The following is an 18,754-nucleotide window of genomic DNA, read 5'->3' on the forward strand; positions in this document are numbered from 1 at the left end:
GAGACCATCCAATACTTGTCCTTTTGTGTCTGTCTTATTTCACTCACTATAATATCCTCAGAGTTCATCTTTGTTGTCATGTGCATCCCAATTTTATTTCTTCTTACAGCTGAATAGTGCTCCATTATATGTATATACCACATTTTATTTATACATTCATCAGTTGATGGACATGGGCTGGTTGATATTTTAGCAATTATGAAAAATGTTCCTAAGAACATTGGTATGCAAATATCATTTCACGTCCCTGCTTTCAGTTCTCCTGAATATACTCCTAGTAACAGGATTGCTGGATCATATGGCAGTTCTATATTCAGCTTCTTGAGGTACTGCCAAACTGTCTGCCACAGAGACTATACTATTCTACATTCCCACAAATAGTGAAAGAGTGTTCCTATTTCCCTACATACCCTCTCACACTGCTAGTTTTCTATCTCTCTTTTATTTTGATAATGGCTAATCTATAAGGTGTGACCTGGCATCTTATTGTAGTTTTGATCTGCATTTCCCTAATAGCTAGTGATGTTGAACATTTTTTCATGTGCTTTTGGCCATTTGTATTTCTCCAAGGAGGAATATTCAAGTCTTTTGGCTATTTTTAAATTGGGTTGTTTTCTTTTTTATTGTTGAGTGGTATGGTCTCTTTCTGTAACGTGAACATCAAACCCTTATCAGATTGTGATTTCCAAATATATTCTCCCACTGATTAGTTTTACTTTCTTAACAAAGTGTTTTTGTTTTTATTTTTTTTTAAGGAGGCACTGAGGATTGAAACTGGGACCTCATACATGGGAAGCAGTTGCTCAACCACTGAACTACACCCACTCCCCAAAGTGTTTTGAAGAACAAAAGTGTTTAATTTTGAGGAGGCCCCATTTATATCTATTTTTTCTTTTGTTGCTTGTGCTTTGGATGTAATGTTTAAGAAACTGCTGCTCCCACAAGATCTTGAAGAGATTTCCCTACATTTTCTTTTAAGAGTTTCATGATTGTAGCTCTTATGTTTAGGTCCTCAATCCATTTTGAGTTCATTTTTGTATAAGGTGTGAGATCGGGGCCTCTTTCTTTATTTTGAATATGGCTATCCAGTTCTCCCAGGACCAATTGTTGAATAGACAGATCAGGCCCCACTGGGCAGGCTTGATAGCCTTGTAAAAAATCACTTGACTGTAGATATGAGGGTCTATTTCTGAGTTTTCACTTTGGTTCCATTGGTCATTTGTCTATCTTTATGCCAATACCATGCTGTTCTTACCACTCTAGCTAAGTAATATGCTTTAAAGTCAGGAAGTGAGTGTCCTCCGATCTTCTTCTTTGTAAAGACCTTTTTGATTATTTGGGGCCCCTGACCCTTTCAAATAAATTTGATAATTGGTTTTTCCATTTCTACAGAAAGACTCTTGGGATTTTTATTTGAATTGAATTGAATCTGTAAATCGTTTTGGGGAGAATTGACCTCTTAATGATATTTAATTTCCAATCCATTAACATGTAACGTCCTTCCATCTATGTAGGTATTTTTTGGTTTCTTAAGTATTGTAAGCATTTGAATATTAATATAAGCATTGAGGGCTATAAATTTCCCACTCAGCACTGCCTTTATACCCCATAGGTTTTGATATATTGTGTTCTTGTTTTCCTTCATCTCAAGATATTTACTGATTTCTCCTATTTCTTTTTTGACCTAATAATTATGTAAGAATGTGTTGTTTACTCTTCATATATTTGTGAATTTTCCCTTTTACTGCCTGTTATTGATTTCCAGCATCATTCCATTATGGTCAGAGAAAGAGTTTTGTATAATTTCAATATTTTTACCTTTATTGAGACCTGTCTTGTAACCCAAAATATGGTCTGTCCTGGAGAAGGTTCCACAAGCACCTGAAAAGAATGTATAACCTGCTGTTTTGGGGTGTAATGCTCTGTGAATATCTGTTAGGTCTAGTTTATCATATTGTTCAAGCTCTGTTTCCTATTTATCCTCTGTCCAAATGTTCTGTCCAATGCAGAGAGTGGTATCTTGAATCTCCAACTATTATTGTAGAGACATCTCTTCCTTCCTTTGGTTTTGCCAGTGTGTGTCTTATATATCTTGGGGCACCCAGGTTAGGTGCATAAATATTTATTATGGTTATTTCTTCCTAGTGAATTTACTCCTTTTATTAATATTACTTTCTTCATTCTTACAACAGATTTGCATTTAACATCTATTTTGTCTGATATTATCATCACTACTTCAATTTTTAAAAACTATTTCTGTGTATATCTTTTTCTAGTCTTTCTTTTTCAACCTGATTGTGTCTTTGTTTTCAGTGAGTCCCTTGTAGACAGCATAAAATGGCTCATTTTTTTTTTTTTATCCAATCTGACATTCTATGTCTTTTAGTTGGGGAATTCAGTCCATTGATGGTCTATGTTATTACTGTAAAGGCATTACTTCATCCATTTTTTCCTTTGGCTTTCTGTTGTCATATATTACTATTGTCTGTCTTTTTACCCTTTAAGTTACCCTTTTTAATAATCTTCATTTCTATACTCTTCTCCAAGTCTCTTGTGTGTGTTGTTGTTTTTTTTTTTGGCTACCCCCTTCATTATCTCTTGTAAATCTGGTCTTTTTTTGATAACATATTCTCTCAGTTTCTGTTTGTCTCTGAAGACTTTAAACATACCCTCAATTTGAAGGACAGTCTTGCCAGATAAAGAATTCTAGGCACTTTTTCTCCTTAAGTAAATCATACTGCTTTCTTCCTTCCTCAGTGGTTTCTGATGAGAGCTTAGCACTTAGTCTTATCGAGGTTCCATTGTATGTGATACATTACTTTTCTCTTTCTGCTTTCAGAATCCTCTTTTTATCTCTGCTATTTGTCATCCTGAATAGTAGGTATCTCAGAGTAGGTCGATTCAGATTTATTCTGTTTGGGGTTCATTGTCCTCTTGGATATTGATATCTATGTCTTTCAGAAAGGTTGCAAAGTTTTTGGTCATTATTTCCTTATATATTCTTTCTGCCCCTTTTCTGTTCTCTTCCCCTTCTGGGACACTGGTGATGTTTATGTTTGTGTATTTTCCATTGTCATTCAGTTCCCTGAGACCCTGTTCCATTTTTTTCCATTCTTTTCTTTCTGTTTCCCTGTCTTTCCAAGTTCAGACGTCCTGTCCTTGATTTCATTAATTCTGTCCCCCATCATTTCAAATCTGCTATTATATGCCTCTAGTGTATTTTTTTAAAGATTTATTATTTATTATTTATTTATTTCTCTCCCCTTCTCCCCTCCCCCCCCCCCCCGTTGTCTGCTCTCTGTTTCCATTCGCTGTGTATTCTTCTGTGACCGCTTCTATCCTTATCAGTGGCACCGGGAATCTATGCTTCTTTTTGTTGCATCATCTTGTTGTGTCAACTCTCCATGTGTGTGGCGCCATTGTTGGGCAGGCTGCACTTTCTTTCGTGCTGGCGGCTCTCCTTACGGGTCGCACTCCTTGCACGTGGGGCTCCCCTATGCAGGGAACACCCCTGTGTGGCAGGCCACTCCTTGCATGCATCAGCACTGCGCATAGGCCAGCTCCACAAGGGTCAAGGAGGCCCAGGGTTTGAACCACAGACCTCCCATGTGGTAGACGGACACCCTATCCATTGGGCCATGTCCACTTCCTTCTAATGTATTTTTAATCTCATCCATTGTGTCTTTCATTCCCATAAGCTCTGTTATTTTTCTTTGAAGGCTTTTGAATTGTTCTTTATGCCCACCCAGTGTCTTCTTAAAATCCTTTATCTCTCTAGTCATATTTTCCTTCAACTTGAATCGATTTAGGAGATTTGTGAGACTATCATTGATTAGTTATCTTAAATCCTGTGTCTCAAAGGATTTTTGGTTTGTTCCTTTGGTTGTACCATTTATTACTGTTTCTTAGTAAGGCTTATAATTTTTTGCTGACGTCTAGGCATCTGAATATTTTGGTGAATTTACTTTCATAGTCAACTTCTCAATTTTGTTTCGCTGCTTTTATTTTACTTTTGGTTCAACTTACTCTAAGTATTTAAAAATTGCCCAGCTTAAGTTATCAAAATAGAGTCAGGGTCTCATTAGTGGGGCACAGGTCCTCTTCAAGGGGTTTGGGATAAGACTCCTAATAACCATTTTTACCTTGCAGTTTCCTGGTCTGCCAGCAGATGGTGCTTGTTGCTGGATCTTTCCACTTAGAGTATCTCTTTCAGCCTCCACTTGCCCAAGATTCTGGTCTGGCCAGAGCCAAGATTCAAATGGAGTCTGCTGGCTCAATTCACTGAAAAGAAATCACTCCCTGCCCCTCCCTGCACCTTCCCTCTTCCCAGGGAGGAAGATGTCTATTCCCCTCTCAGGTAACTGCAGTGAGCCATGGGTTTTATCCAGGCACTTTCCCTTGAGGGTGGGGGATGGATGTGGTTTCTGACCATGGGGGTTAGTATTCACAGTTTTTACTTTCGCTTCTTCCTCCTTTTTCTGACTCTTGTTCCCCTGGAGGATGTGCAGCACTCTCCTGATCTGGAGGTTGCCAGTACAGCTCCCTCTCACAGCATTTTGCCCTTCCCCTGTTGTTTTTGTGAGAGCGTTGAGCCATGCCTACCTATTCTAATGCTATCTTCCCAGAAGTCCTCCTTGATCTTTTTTTAAAAATTTATTTAAGTATATCACTCATACATAAACATAAATAAACAATAAGTGTATAATAACAGTTGTGAAACTACAAAACAAACATATATAATATCATACAGGACTCTCATAACTCACCCTACCACCAATAATTTGCATTATTGTTAAATCTTTTTAACTAATGATTGAAGAGCGTTGTCAAAATATTACTACTAAACAAAGTATTTTCCCCCAACCAATCCTATTATTATCTTTATATCATTTATATATGAACATACATAAACAATTAAGTGTACAATAAAAGTTGTGAACTTACAAAGCAAACATGCATAACATCATAGAGGGGTCCCATACATCAACCCTCCACCAACACCTTGCATTGTCATGAGATGTTTGTTACAAATTATGAAAGAATATTGTCAAAATCTTACTACTAATCATAGTCCTTATATTACATTTGGTGTGTTTTTCCCCCAACCCACCATATTATTATTTTTAAATATATTTTTTATGACAGAAGTTGTAAACTTGTAAAACAATCATGCACATATGCAGAATTGCCAAACAACACCCCTCCATCAACACACCGCAATGTGGTGTGTCATTTGCTATAGATAAAATAATATCATCTATTGCTACCATGTCCATAGTGTACATTTGGCTCACATTTTCCATACTGCCTCAGTATCAACACAGTACATGTTTTGCATAGATGCAAGCATATTATATTATTACTGCTAACCATGGATTAGGTCACTCCAGCTGTATTTTTCCCATGCTTCTCCACATTCCCAACACCCTGCAGTAGTGATACACATTTGCTTTAGCTAACAAAGGACACTCTTGCATCCATACCATGAACCATAATTCTCATCCACCTCTTGGTTTACTGTGCTATCCAATTCCTAGATTATTCTCTAGCATTTGGTCAGTTGGCATTTACATAACTAGGCTACCATTTTCAGTCACATCCCCATTTATAAACTAGCTGTTACTCACTGTGTGTTACCACCCACTCTTTACATTTCCACACTTTTACAGTAAAGCTAATTAAAATTTCTACATACATTAAACTTAAGTAGTTCACTCAGTCCTCCTCTTATGTCCTTTAAGAATCCACCACCTACCACCAGGACTTGAAGATATTTTCCAATAATTTCTTCTAGAATTTTTATGGTTCTTGCTTTTATTTTTAGTTTTTTCATCCATTTTGAGTTAATTTTTAGATAAGGTTTGAGATAGGGGTCCTCTTTCCTTCTTTCAGCTATGGATATCCAGTTCTTTCCACACCATTTGTTGAATGGATTGTTCTGTCAGAACTTTATGAGTTTGACAGGGTAGTCAAAAGTCATTTGACCATACCTGTGAGGGTCTGTTTCTGCACCATAAATTTGGTCCATTGGTCTATTGTGTCTGTCTTTAGGCCAGTACCATGTTGTTTTTACCACTATAGGTAGGTATTATGATTTAAAGTCTGGAGATGAGAGTTCACTTTTCATTTTTATGATGTTTCTGGCTATTCAGGACTCCTTACCCTTCCAAATAAATTTAATGATCTTGTTTTCAAAATTTTCATTAATGCTGGTGTTATTTTTATCAGGATTGCATTAAATCTGTGTATCAATGTGAGTAGAATTGGCATCTTAATGATATTTAGTCTTCTAATCCATAAGCATAGAATGTTCTTCCAGTTATTTAGGAGGTTTTTTTAAATTTGTTTTAACGCTGAGTTGCAGTTTTCTGAATACAAGTACTTTACATCATTGGTTAAGTTTATTCCTGACTATTTGAGTTTTATCTGTCATTTTATTTTCACCACTCTTTTGACACTTTAGTTACTTTTATTGATTTAATCTTCATTTCTAGACTCTCTTCCAGGCCTCTCTCTCCTGTCTTTTCTTTTCAGGCTCTAGCACACCCTTTAGTATTTCCTGAAATTCTGGTATCTTGCTTAGAAATTCTCTCGGTTTCTGTTTATCTGTGAATATTCTAATTTCGCTCTCATTTTTGAAAGACAGTCTTGCTGGATATAAGATTCTTGGCTGGAAGTTTTTCTCGTGTAGTATCTTAAATGTATCAGATTACTGTCTTCTTGCCTTTATCGTTTCTGGTGCGACATCAGCACATAATCCTATTGGATATCCCTTATATGTTATGTGTTGCTTTTCTCTTGCTTTTCTCAGAATTCTCTCTTTGTCTTTGGCATTTGAGTTTCTGATGAGTATGTGTCTTGGAGTTGGTCTGGATTTTTTTGGATGGGAGTATGTTGTGCTTCTTGGATAGGAATATCTCTTTCCTTCAAGAGGGTTGGGAAATTTTCTACCATTATTTCTTCAGATATTCCTTCTGTCCTTTTTCCCTTCTCTTCTCCTTCTGGGACACTCATGACATGTATATTTGCATGCTTTTTGCTGTCATTTAGTTCCCTGAGACCTTGTTCAATTTTTTACATTCCTTCTTCATCTGTTCTTTTGTATGTTCACTTTCAGAGGCCATTTCTTCAAGCACACCAATCCTCTCTTCTGCCTCCTCAAATCTGCTATTATATGATTCCAATGTTTTTTCAATTTCATTTATTGCACCTTTCATTCCCATAAGATCTGCTATTTTTCTATGTATGCTTTCAAATTCTTCTTTGTGCTCATCCAATATCTTCTTAATATCTTTAATCTCTTTAGCCATCTCATTGAATTTATTAAGTATATTTGTTTGAACATATATTTTGATTAGTTGTCTCAACTCCTTTATGTCATCTGGAGGTTTATCTTGTTCCTTTAACTGGGCCATAGCTTCCTGTTTCTTGGTGTGGATTGTAATTTTTTGTTGGTGTCTTGGCATCTGGCTCATTAGAGTATTTATTCTGGGTGCAATTTTTCTCTTTAGTTTAGGGCTTCCTATCCTTTCTCCCTTGCTGGCTATGCAGAAGGAGTCAAGCATGTAGGTAGTTGGTGCTGTAAGCTGTGGAAGCTCAAGCTGCCCTCATTGCTCCAGGGACCAATGAAGCTTCTCCCAACTTTCTCCTTTGCCAGGGTACAGAGTCACAGTTGTGTGGAATAATCCAAGTCAAGCAAGCCTAGACTGTAGTTGCCCAGAGAGACTGATGAAGCTTCACGTCCCTTCCTCCTCTGCCTGGAGTAGGGGTGGAGCTGCAGGTGTGGGCAGCAATCTATGCAGTTTGTGTCCAAGATGACCGCAGTTGCCCTGGTAGACTTCTAACTTTCAGTCTATGCCAACCAAAGTTACCTGCAGTTACCTGTATAGGCTGGTGCAGGTCTCCTCAGCCTTCTCCCTGCCAGAGGCCAGGCTGAAGCCTAGGCTAGGGCTGCAGGCTGATCTGCATGAATGAAACTGGTTCCTGCTGACACAGAGAGTTTCAGTCAGCCCAGCTTCCCCTCAGGCTGGGGTGGAGTCAAAATGGCAGCTACTGGCCTCTTTCTGACTTGGGCTGGTTCACACCCCAGCTGTTCTCAGGGTTATATTTTAGCCAGCCGAGTCTACCAATCAGTAGCCGAAATCAGCAGCCAACCATCTCCTCTGCTGTTTTTGGGAAATGGAGCTATGAATTCCAGCCACAGACTAGCTCCTGGGATGACCTGTGCCATCAAGAGTAAGATAATCACCAGCCTCTTTGGCTTGGTTGGTAATTTCTCAGAGAGGCTGGCGCAGGTCCCCACAACTTCCTCCCGGCTGGAGGTGGCACTGGGTGCCTCCCGGCTAGAGGTGCCATATGATCTGGATAGAAAGAAGCTGGTCCCCACTAGCACATTGGGATTTTCAGTCCACCCCGCTGCCCCTTATGCCAGGTGCAGAGTTAAGATGGTGGCTCCCAGCCTCTTTCTGACTTGGACAGGCTCAAACTTTGGCTGTTCGCAGAAGTATACTGCAGCCCACTGAAATTACTCATCAGTAACTGAAATTGGTGCCCAACGGTCTCTTCCTCCACCATTTTTGGGAAGTGGAGTTTTCAATTTCAGCCGCAGAACAGCTCCCAAGGCAGCTTGTGCCTCCAGTGGAGGATGGGTACCAGCCTCCAGGGTGCAGAGCACTCTACTTACGAGTCTTCTCTGCAGATGGGCAGTCTCCTCCTTCCACTCCTTCAGGGATGTTGCCCGATACTCTTCTGGTCTCCTGGAGCCCCCAAACAGGTGCTTCAGCTAGCTCCAGAGAGCTCTGGGTGTTTCTTAACTGCCCTGTAGCAGGAGCTGCTCTAGGAGCTCCTTACTCTGCCGCCATCTTGCTGGTGCTGCCTCGATCATTTCTAAGATCATTTTTCAAAGTCTTTCTCCTGTCTGTCCACAGTCTGGTCTTTTTTTGGTGTTTCCTGGATTTTATCATGGGCCATCATTTCCTGTTTCTCTGTTTGTCTTGTAATCTTTTGTTCACACTGTACTTTTTCATATTCTAAAATGTTAACTCTGGGATTTATTCTCTGATATGTCTTTTCCTTGAGCTTGAGACCAGCTGTTGATATGACAGAGATTTTTTCTAATGCCAGCCCTTCTTTCAGGAAGGTATGCCCAAGGCAAATGCTAAGTTCAGGATTCTCCCTGTCTTTTCTAGGCCTGGGTCTTGTCCTGGCCTTATGCTTGCATAAGTGTTCCCCTGATTACAGGAGTTTGAATGCTACTTCCCAGGAGACAGACCTTCTTCCTCTCTTAGGAGTTCCATTGCTGAATTTCAGTGGGTAAGCCTTTGTCCCAACCCATTCACCTCAACTGTTTCTTACACTGCTTTGTTGGAATCAAGCTGCTTTTTTCTGGTGGGCAAATTCTGGAAGGTGTCGCATTGGAGAGAGGTTTCCAAAGTCAGTCTTCCTCAGCCACAACAAGGCCAGGGATCAACAAAGGGAGTGCAGGCCAGCTCCAAACTAACCTGAAGCGGGGATGAGGGAGGGTCCAGGAAGAGTGCCAGGAGATTCTTCCATGACTCCTCAAAGCTGCAGTTTCTGACCTACCCAGCAAATAATCTTTCAACTGTCCTCCGCAATTCTGAGGAAGATATCATCTTTATGTCTCCTTACTGCTAATGTCTAGGGCAGGTTAAAAAAATGGTGACCCTCAGAACCAGACCTTCAGTGATCTCAAGTTAATAATCAAGAGCTGTGATCAGTGATCTGGCCATGCCCACCTCAGATCTTGGGGAAGTTAATTTCTATGGCCCTTTCTGACATCTGCAAGCTACACCAGGGACCAGTCCCCATTGTAGCCTGCTGCAGTAGTGGGAAATGGACATCAGTAATTCCTGTGCCAAGAGAGCATCTTATTGGTCTTTACCATAATTTACCAGCCTCTTCCTCTTGCTCTTTCCTGGATGCTGTACTATATTCTACTGGACTCCAGTTTTGAAATAGTTGATTCAGACTGTTCTTGCCTGTGTAATTGTTGTTCTGGTGGAGAAATTTATTCCTGAACCTTCATACTATACCATCTTGCCACAATCCTGAAGTGTGTTTTTAATTACAAATATATATACATAGAACGTATATATGTTCTAATTTATCATTTTGTACTTTACTTCTAACTTAATTGTCATCAAAGTACATGATCTGTACATTCCTGATTCTATGAATTTTGTTGAGAGTTTTTGAGAGTTGCTTCATACTCTTCTAAATGATCGATTTTCATAAATGTTCAATGTGTACCTGAAAAGAAATTGTATATCAACTAATTGTTGTTTCAGAGTCCTGTACATATACATTAGACCAGCATTTTTCATTGAATTCAAGTCATCTATAAATGATTTAATCTGTATCTGATTTTTTTTCTTTAGGCTGGAGAAAATGAAAAAAGAATATAGAAATTTGAATACTTGGTTTGAAAAAGCCAGCTATATAGAAAACATTCTTTCCCCAGTCCTGGAACATATAGAAACTAAGGTAATTAATAAAATACTGATGCCATATGTAGCTCTTAATATTTTTATTTTAAAAAGAGATTATGGTAATTAAAAGTGGTGAACAGATATTCATAATTTGCTCCTTGTATGTGTTTAAATTGTTTTATATACTCCTGTTTTAAGAATGTGGCTTTCAATAAATAATGACTAATAATTTATAAGTTTAAATTTTTTACAACATTACTGAGATGTAAGTCAGATCCCATACAATTCACCCATTTAAAAGTGGTCTTTGTGTATATTCTCAGAGTTGTGTATCTATCACCACAATCATTCTAGGACATTTTCATTACCCCAAGAAGAAACCTCAAAAGAAGTCCCCAGGCAATGCCTAATCTACTTTCTGTCTCTATATATTTGTTTACTTTAGACGTGCCATATAAATGAAATCATGCAATACATGGTGCTTTGTGACTGACCTCTTTCAATTTAGAATAATGTTTTCAAGTTCATCCATGTTGTAGCATGTATCAATTTTTTCATTTCCTTTTATTACCAAATAATATTCTAGTATATAGACCTACACATTTTATTTATATAATCATCAATGATGGACATTTGGTTGTTTCTACTTTTGAGCTATTATGAATAATGCTGCTATGAACATTTGTGTGCAAGTTTTTGTGGGAACATGTGTTTTTAATTCACTTGGGTACGTAGTCAGGGTCATATGGAAACTCTTATTTTTAACTTTTTGAGAAACTGCCAAGCTGTTTTCCACAGTGACTGTACCATTTTACATTCTTACCAACACTGAACAAGGATTCCAACTTCTCTACAACCTCACTAGTACTGTTATTATCTGACCTTTTGATTCAAGCCACCTAAAAGGTGTGAAGTGAAGTGGTACCTCACTGGGGTTTCGATTTACATTTCCCTCATCACTAATGATGTCAAATATCTTTCCATGTGCTTATTGGCTATTTGTATATCTTCTTTGGAGAAATTTCTTTTCAAGTCCTTCCCTATTTTAAAATTGTATTATTTGTCTTTTTATTTTTGACTTGTAAGTGTTCTTTACATATTGTGGATACTAAACTCTTATTAAAATAAAAGGTGAGTAAGGTTTAATATTTGTTAGGACAATCTAACCTATATGTTTTGATCTGGAAATAAATTATTCACAGGACTCTCAGTAGATATATAAAACATTGACTAAGATTGCAACCCTTAATGATAGGAAGAATCATGTCATATTGATATTATCACTTTTTAAATGCCTTTCTGATGCTAATTGGGCAGAATTGTGTTACTGTAGGACAAGTTTTAGTATTTGCTAATGGAGAATTAGTATTTTAGGGAAAATTTTGTAGGGTGTACCTTTAAAGGGACTATGAACTTCAGATTCTTACTGGAGGGTCAGCTTTTTATAGGAGTTCAGTGATAAGACTCCACTTTATAATTCTTCTTGGAATTTTGTAAAGATCTGCAGTTATCATTTTGCAATTCATTGGCCATAATCTGTTTAAGTGAAAAAGTAAGATTTCCTGGGCATATCCTCTTATACCCCTTGAACTTATAATATTTTATCATTTATCTTGTAATCTTTACTTCTCATACATTCATCATTCAAATACTCAATTCATTCTTGGATATCCTCTCCCTGGAACATCAACTTTCAGAGTATATACTCTTAAACAGTGCCATTTGGATTGCTTATCTCACAAATCCATCTTATTCTTGTCATCTTAAATTTGAAAAAAGTGAAGGCAGAGGGAAACTTCTTAGTTGTTTAAACATTTCCCCAATATATTTTCTTTTCTGCTTCTAGGAAAGCAATACCAATGATGTACCTGAAATCCTCAGTAATAACCAGCTTGAAGAGAAGCCTGAGACTATTATAACATCAGGTTAAGAAACTAATTTCATTTTTTTCATTTATTAAGATAATTAAAGTCAAGGTAGTTATATCGCTTTTTCTATATCACAAAAAGAAAATTACTAATTTTCTTTAATAGGATTTCATTTTTTGTTATGTGAAAAATATGTATTTCATAATAGTTTTGGCATGTATTATTTATATTTATAACATTTCCAAAGAAAAACTTAGACCAAGATAAAGGCTTTTTTTAATGCTCCTTTACGCCTTTTATTTTTTTTAAGATTTATTTATTTATTTCTCCACCCCCCCACCCTGCCCCAGTTGTCTGTTCCCTGTGTCTATTTGCTGCATGTTCTTCTTTTGTCTGCTTCTGTTGTTGTCAGTGGAACGGGAATCTGTGTTTCTTTTTGTTGCGTCATCTTGTTGTGTCAGCTCTCCGTGTGTGCGACGCCATTCCTGGGCAGGCTGCACTTTCTTTCACTCTGGGTGGCTCTCCTTATGGGGCGCACTCCTTGCGTGTGGGGCTCCCTATGTGGGGGACACCCCTGCGTGGCACGGCACTCCTTGCACGCATCAGCACTGTGTGTGGGCCAGCTCCACACGGGTCAAGGAGGCCCAGGGTTTGAACCATGGACCTCCCATGTGGTAGATGGACGCCCTAACCACTGGGCCAAGTCCCCTTCCCCTTTACTCGTTTAAGGATAAGGAAAATGTTAAATCTTAACTACCATCTGTGAAAAGGTATTTTTGTTAAAAATTGTCAACTGTATAGCTACTGATCTCTTTTAAGTAGAGCGTTGGGTGTGTCTGTGTGTGTGTGAGAGAAAGAGACAGAGACAGAAACACAGACACACAGAGAAAGAGATACACACAAAAGAGAAAACTAAATTAGCATTAAATTTGAGAATGTAGCTCCAAGTAACAGTACAAGATTTAATTAATGGAAAATACTGCTATGCAGTTTAGTTGACAATTTGTTAAGAGATTCATTTCAAAAGTGAGTTAAAAGTAGATGCATAAAGCTGTATTTTAAAATCTTGGATTCTGCAAATATGGAATGATTTTTTGTTCTAAGATGTTTGTCTCAGGTTAATCATCCTTTCTCTCTATTTCTACTTCCCTAGCTATATCAAACTTTCCTATATTGATTTCCTAACTTCTAGAAATCAGCCAGCCTAGCAATAACTATTACACCTTTAGATTACTCTTCACTGAAAACATTCAATTTCTAGGAGAATCATGGTTTTCCTCATCAATATCATTGTGGAGAATGGAGGTTAACTAAACCCTCTCACTCACTAGGGTTGCCATCTTTTTTTTTTTTCCTTTCCATTTACTTATTTTTTCTTCTCCAAAGAGTTTATTTCAAGCCCCATTGGATCATCTAATGACTTCTTTCCTTCTGGTATTTCTGTTTGTTTGTTTTTTAATATACTTAAAAATTTTTTTAAAGATACTTAGATTTACATAAATGTTACATAAAAAATACAGGGGATTCCCATATGTCCTGATCCCTACCCCTCTCACATTTCCTCATATTAACATCCTTCATTAATGTGGTACATTTGTTACAATAGATGACCATATTTTGGAGCATTTCCACTAAGTGTGGATTACAAGTTTACATTGTATTTGACACTCTCTCCTGCACAATTTTGTAAGTTATGACAAGATATATAATGGCCTGTATCTGTTACTGCAATGTCATTCAGGACAATTCCCAAATTTTGAAAATGCCTCCATATCACACCTGTTTTTCCCTCTCCCTCCTGTCAGAAGCTCCAGTGGCTACTGCCTCCACATCAATGATAAAAGTTCTTCCATTGCTAGAATCACAACAAGTCTATAAGAATACCAGTAAGTCTATTCTAGTCCATTGTTCATTCCCCAATCCTAAGGATTCTGGGATAGTAATGCCCATTCCACCTCTAATTGAGAGGGGGCTTCAATCCCATGGGGCAGATGGATAGGTCCATGATGTCTTTTAGTTATAGCTAATATTTATTGATTACTTTGTTCAAGTCACTTTATTTGGACTATTTAGTCAATCCTCACAACAGTCCATTGAAGGCAGTATTATTATTATTATTATCTGCAGAGAAAATCAAGGGTCAAACAGATTAATTAATGAATCAATCACATAGCCATTAAATGATAGGGGTGGAATTTGAACCCAGTTAGTTTGGTTCAAGCATTCATGTGTTTGACCATATTGCCTCTCACATCTTATATACAGTTGTATCATACATATAAAACAAAGTATTATCCATTTTTACAATTAAGAAAACTAATGCACAGAAAAATTAGCTGTTCAGAGTCATTCAACTAATAAGTGACCATGGTAAATTTTTTTACCAGACTTCAGCATTTCTTTGTATCTTAATTCCTTATTGTTTCTTTCTCTCCCTTTTAGGTTTTCTTTTTCTACTCAGTAAATATATATTTCATATATTTCCAGGAAAATTTTACAAATGTTTCCATCAGCCTCCCTTGAATAGTCCTACTACCTCTGGTTTTATACACCTTTATTCTAGTGTCCTTTTCTAATCCTAACTCTAGGATTTATTTTCTTTCCTCAACTTTTTAAAAACTTTGTTTTGTATATTTAATAATTGAATATATAAGCAATAATTTAAAAAGAAAAAATATAGTTGAATAAAAGCATACATTTCTCAATTAAATGTACTGGCTACATATAAAATTTTTTTTAAATCATATAATATGTTACACAATATATTTGGTTTATAGTAATGCAGTCACGCAATATTTGTACTTTTGTACAATATAATGTCCTCCAGGTTCATCCATGTTGTTATATGTTTTACGACTTCATTTCTTCTTACATCTGCATAATATTCCATTGTGTGAATACACCACAGTTCATTTATCCATTCATAGATTGATGGACACCAGGGTTGTTTCCAACTTTTGGCAGTTGTGAATAACGCCACTATGAATATAGGTGTGCAGATGTCTATTCGTGTCATTGCTCTCAGTTCTTCTGGGTACATACCCAGTAGTGGTATTATAGGGTCATGTGGCAAGTCTATATTAAATTTCTCTAGGAACTGTCCAACAGTCCTCCACAGTGGCCATACCATTCTGCATTCACACCAACAGTAAATAAGTGTTCCTATCTCTCCACATCCTCTCCAACACTTGTAGTTCTCTGTCTTTTTAATAGTGGCATTCTGAGAGGTGTGAAATGGTATCTCATTGTAGTTTTGATTTGCATTTCCCTCATCATTAGTGATGTTGAGTATTTTTTCAGGTTTTTTTGTGTGTTTATTTTGTTTTGCCATTTGTATTCCTCCTTTGTACAAATGTCTATTCAAGTCTTTTGCCCATTTTTTAATGGGGTCTTTTGTATTTTATTGTTGAGTTGTAACATCTCTTTATATATCTGGGATATTAAAACATTATTGGACATGTGATTTTCAGATATATACTCCTATTGAGTTGGCTGCCTTTTCACCCTTTTGACAAAGTCCTGTGAGGTGCAAAAGTGTTTAATTTCGAGGAGGTCCCATTTATCTATTTATTCTTTTGTTGTGCATGCTTTGGGCATAAGGCCTAAGAAACCACCAGCTACTACAAGGTCTTGAAGATCTTTGCCTACATTTTCTTCTAGTAGTTTTGTGGTCCTGGCTTTTATATTTAGGTCTTTGATTCATTTTGGGTTGATTCTTGTGTGGGGAGTGAGATAGGGGTCCTCTTTCATTCTTTTGGTTATAGATAAACAGTTCTTCAGCAAAATTTGTTGAAGAGAGTGTTTTGTCCCATTACCATGGAATTGGTAGGTTTTTAAAAAACCAGTTAACCATATAGGTAAGGGTTTGTTTCTGGAGTCTCAATTCTATTCCACTGGTCGATGTGTCTAGCTTTATGCCTGTACCATGCTGTTTTGACCATTATAGCTTTGTAATATGTTTCAAGATCAGGTAGTGAAATTCTTCCCATATTGCTCTTCTTTTTTAGAATGCTTTTGGCTATTTGGGTGCACTTCCCTTCAAAATGAATCTGATAATTGCCTTTTCTAATTCTGTAAAGTAGGCTATTGGAATTTTGAATCTGTAAATCAGTGTGTGTAGGATTGACATCTTCATGACATTTAGTCTTCCAATCCATGAACACAGAATGTCTTTTCATTTGTTTAGGTCTTCATTAATTTCTTTTAGCATTGTTTTGTAGTTTCTTTGGTTAAATTAATTCCTAGGTATTTGAGTCTTTTTGTTGCTATTGTAAATGGAATTTTCCCCAATTTTATCCTCAGATTGTTCAATACTAGCGTACAAAAACATGACTGATTTTTGTGTGTTGATCTTGTGTCCTGCCATTTTGTTGAACTTGTTTCAACAAAGCTCAAGTGGCTTTGTCATGGATAGTTCAGAATTTTCTAAATTCAGGATCATGTCATTTGTAAATACTTAGAGTTTTACTTCCTCTTTTCTTATTTAGATGGTTTTAATTTTTTTCTTGTCTAATTGCCCTATCTATAACTTGTAGTACAATAGTAAATAACAATGGTGACAGTAGGCATTCTTGTCTTGTTTCCTATCTTAGAGGGAAAGCTTTCAATTTTCCCCCATTGAGTATGATGTTGGCTGTGGGTTTTTCATATAGAGGAATTTTCCTTCTACTCCTATCTTTTGAAATGTTTTTATCAAAAAAGGATGCTGGATTTCATCAAATGCCTTTTCTGTGTCAATTGAGCTAACCATGTAGTTTTTTTCCTTCAATTTGTTAATATCTTGTATTTTGTTGTTGATTTTCTTATGTTTAACCAGCCTTGCATACCAGGAATAAATCCCAATTGGTCATGATGTATATATCTTTTGATATGCTGTTGGATTGGATGTGCAAATATTTTGTTGAGTACTTTTGCATCTATGTTCATTAGAGAGGTTGATCTGAAACTTTTCTTGTAGTTTCTTTATGTGGCCTTGGTATTAGGATGATGTTGGCTTCATAAAATGTATTGGGTAATTTCCCCTCCTCTTTGAAAGAGTTTAAACAGGATTGGTGTTCTTTTTGAAATACTTGGTAGAATTCACCTGTGAAGCCATCTGGTCCTGGATTTTTCTTTGTTGGGATATTTTTTTATGACAGATTCTATCTCTTTAAATGTAATTTGTTAATTTCTTGTATTTCTTGTAGTGTCAGTGAAGGTTGTTTGTGTATTTCTAGGAATTTGTCCATTTCATCTAGATTGTCTGGTTTGATGGCATACAGTTTCTCATAATATCCTCTTATGAGCCTTTTTATTTCTGTTGGATTCTTTTTAACTTCCCCTTTTTCATTTCTGATGGTATCCATTTTCATCTTCTCTCTTTTTTTTCTTTGTTGGCCTAGCTAGGGGGTTGTCGATTTTATTGATCTTCTTAAAGAACCAGCTTTTGGTTTTGTTGATTTTCTCTATTTTTTTTTGTTTTCAATTTCATTTATTTCTGTTCTAATCTTCATTATTTCTTTCCTTCTGCTTTCTTTGGGATTGGTTAGCTGTTCTTTTTCTAGTTTCTCTAGTTTTTTATTAAATATTTGAGTTTAGCTCTTTCTTCTTTTTTAATGTAGGCATTTAGGGCTATACATTTCCCTCTCAAGACTGCCTTCACTGTATACATATTTTTGATAAGTTGTGTTTCACTTTCATTTGTCTCAATATATTTAATGATTTCACTTTAAGTTTCTTCTTTGACCCACTGATTATTTAGGAGTGTGTTATTTACCCTTCACACATTTGTAAATTTACCTTTTTCCTGTCTGTTATTGATTTCCAGCTTCATTCCATTATGATCCGAGAAGGTGCTTTGTATAATTTCAGTCTTTTTTTTATATTGAGAGCTGCATTGTGCCCTAACATGTGGTCTGTCCTGGAGAAAGATCCATGGGCACTTGAGAAGAATGTATAACCTGATGAGTTTGGATGCAGTGTTCTGTATATGTCTGTTAGGTCTAACTCATTTATTATGTTGTTCAAGTTCTGTTTCCTCCTTGATCTTCTGTCTCATTGTTCTGTCTAATGCTATGAGTAGGGTGTTTAAATCTCCAGTGATTATTGTAGAAATGTCTATTTCTCCCTTCAGCTTTCCAGAGTTCGTCTCATGTATTTTGTGGCACCCTGGTTAGGTGTGTAGATGTTTATGACTGTTATACCTTCCTGGTGGATTGTCCCTTTTATTAATATATAATGGCCTTCAATAGCTCTTATAACTTTTTTGCATTTAAATTTTGTTTTGTCTGATATTAGTAATAGTATAGCTACCCCTGCCCTTTTTTGGTTACTATTTGCATGGAGTATCTTTTAAACCTTTCACTTTCAGTTGGGTTGTATCCCTGGGTCTAAGGTGAGTTTCCTGTAAGCAGCATATGGATGGCTCATGTTCTTATTATCCATTCTGTCAGCCTCTAT

At 36.7% G+C, this 18,754-nt stretch overlaps 1 protein-coding gene across 2 annotated transcripts in view; it reads left to right on the plus strand.

Annotated features, from left to right (window-relative positions):
• The window catches only part of C2CD6 (C2 calcium dependent domain containing 6), a 259,407-nt gene that overhangs the window by 113,865 nt on the left and 126,788 nt on the right, over positions 1-18,754 (plus strand). For both annotated transcript variants that reach the window (XM_058300370.2, XM_058300371.1), the window contains exons 10-11: positions 10,398-10,503; positions 12,295-12,373. In XM_058300370.2, coding sequence (XP_058156353.1) covers positions 10,398-10,503; positions 12,295-12,373 — 185 coding nt within the window. The remainder of the gene's footprint in view (positions 1-10,397; positions 10,504-12,294; positions 12,374-18,754) is intronic.

The sequence above is a fragment of the Dasypus novemcinctus genome, chromosome 7 (assembly GCF_030445035.2).
Source record: "Dasypus novemcinctus isolate mDasNov1 chromosome 7, mDasNov1.1.hap2, whole genome shotgun sequence".
Taxonomy (NCBI): Eukaryota; Metazoa; Chordata; class Mammalia; order Cingulata; family Dasypodidae; genus Dasypus; species Dasypus novemcinctus.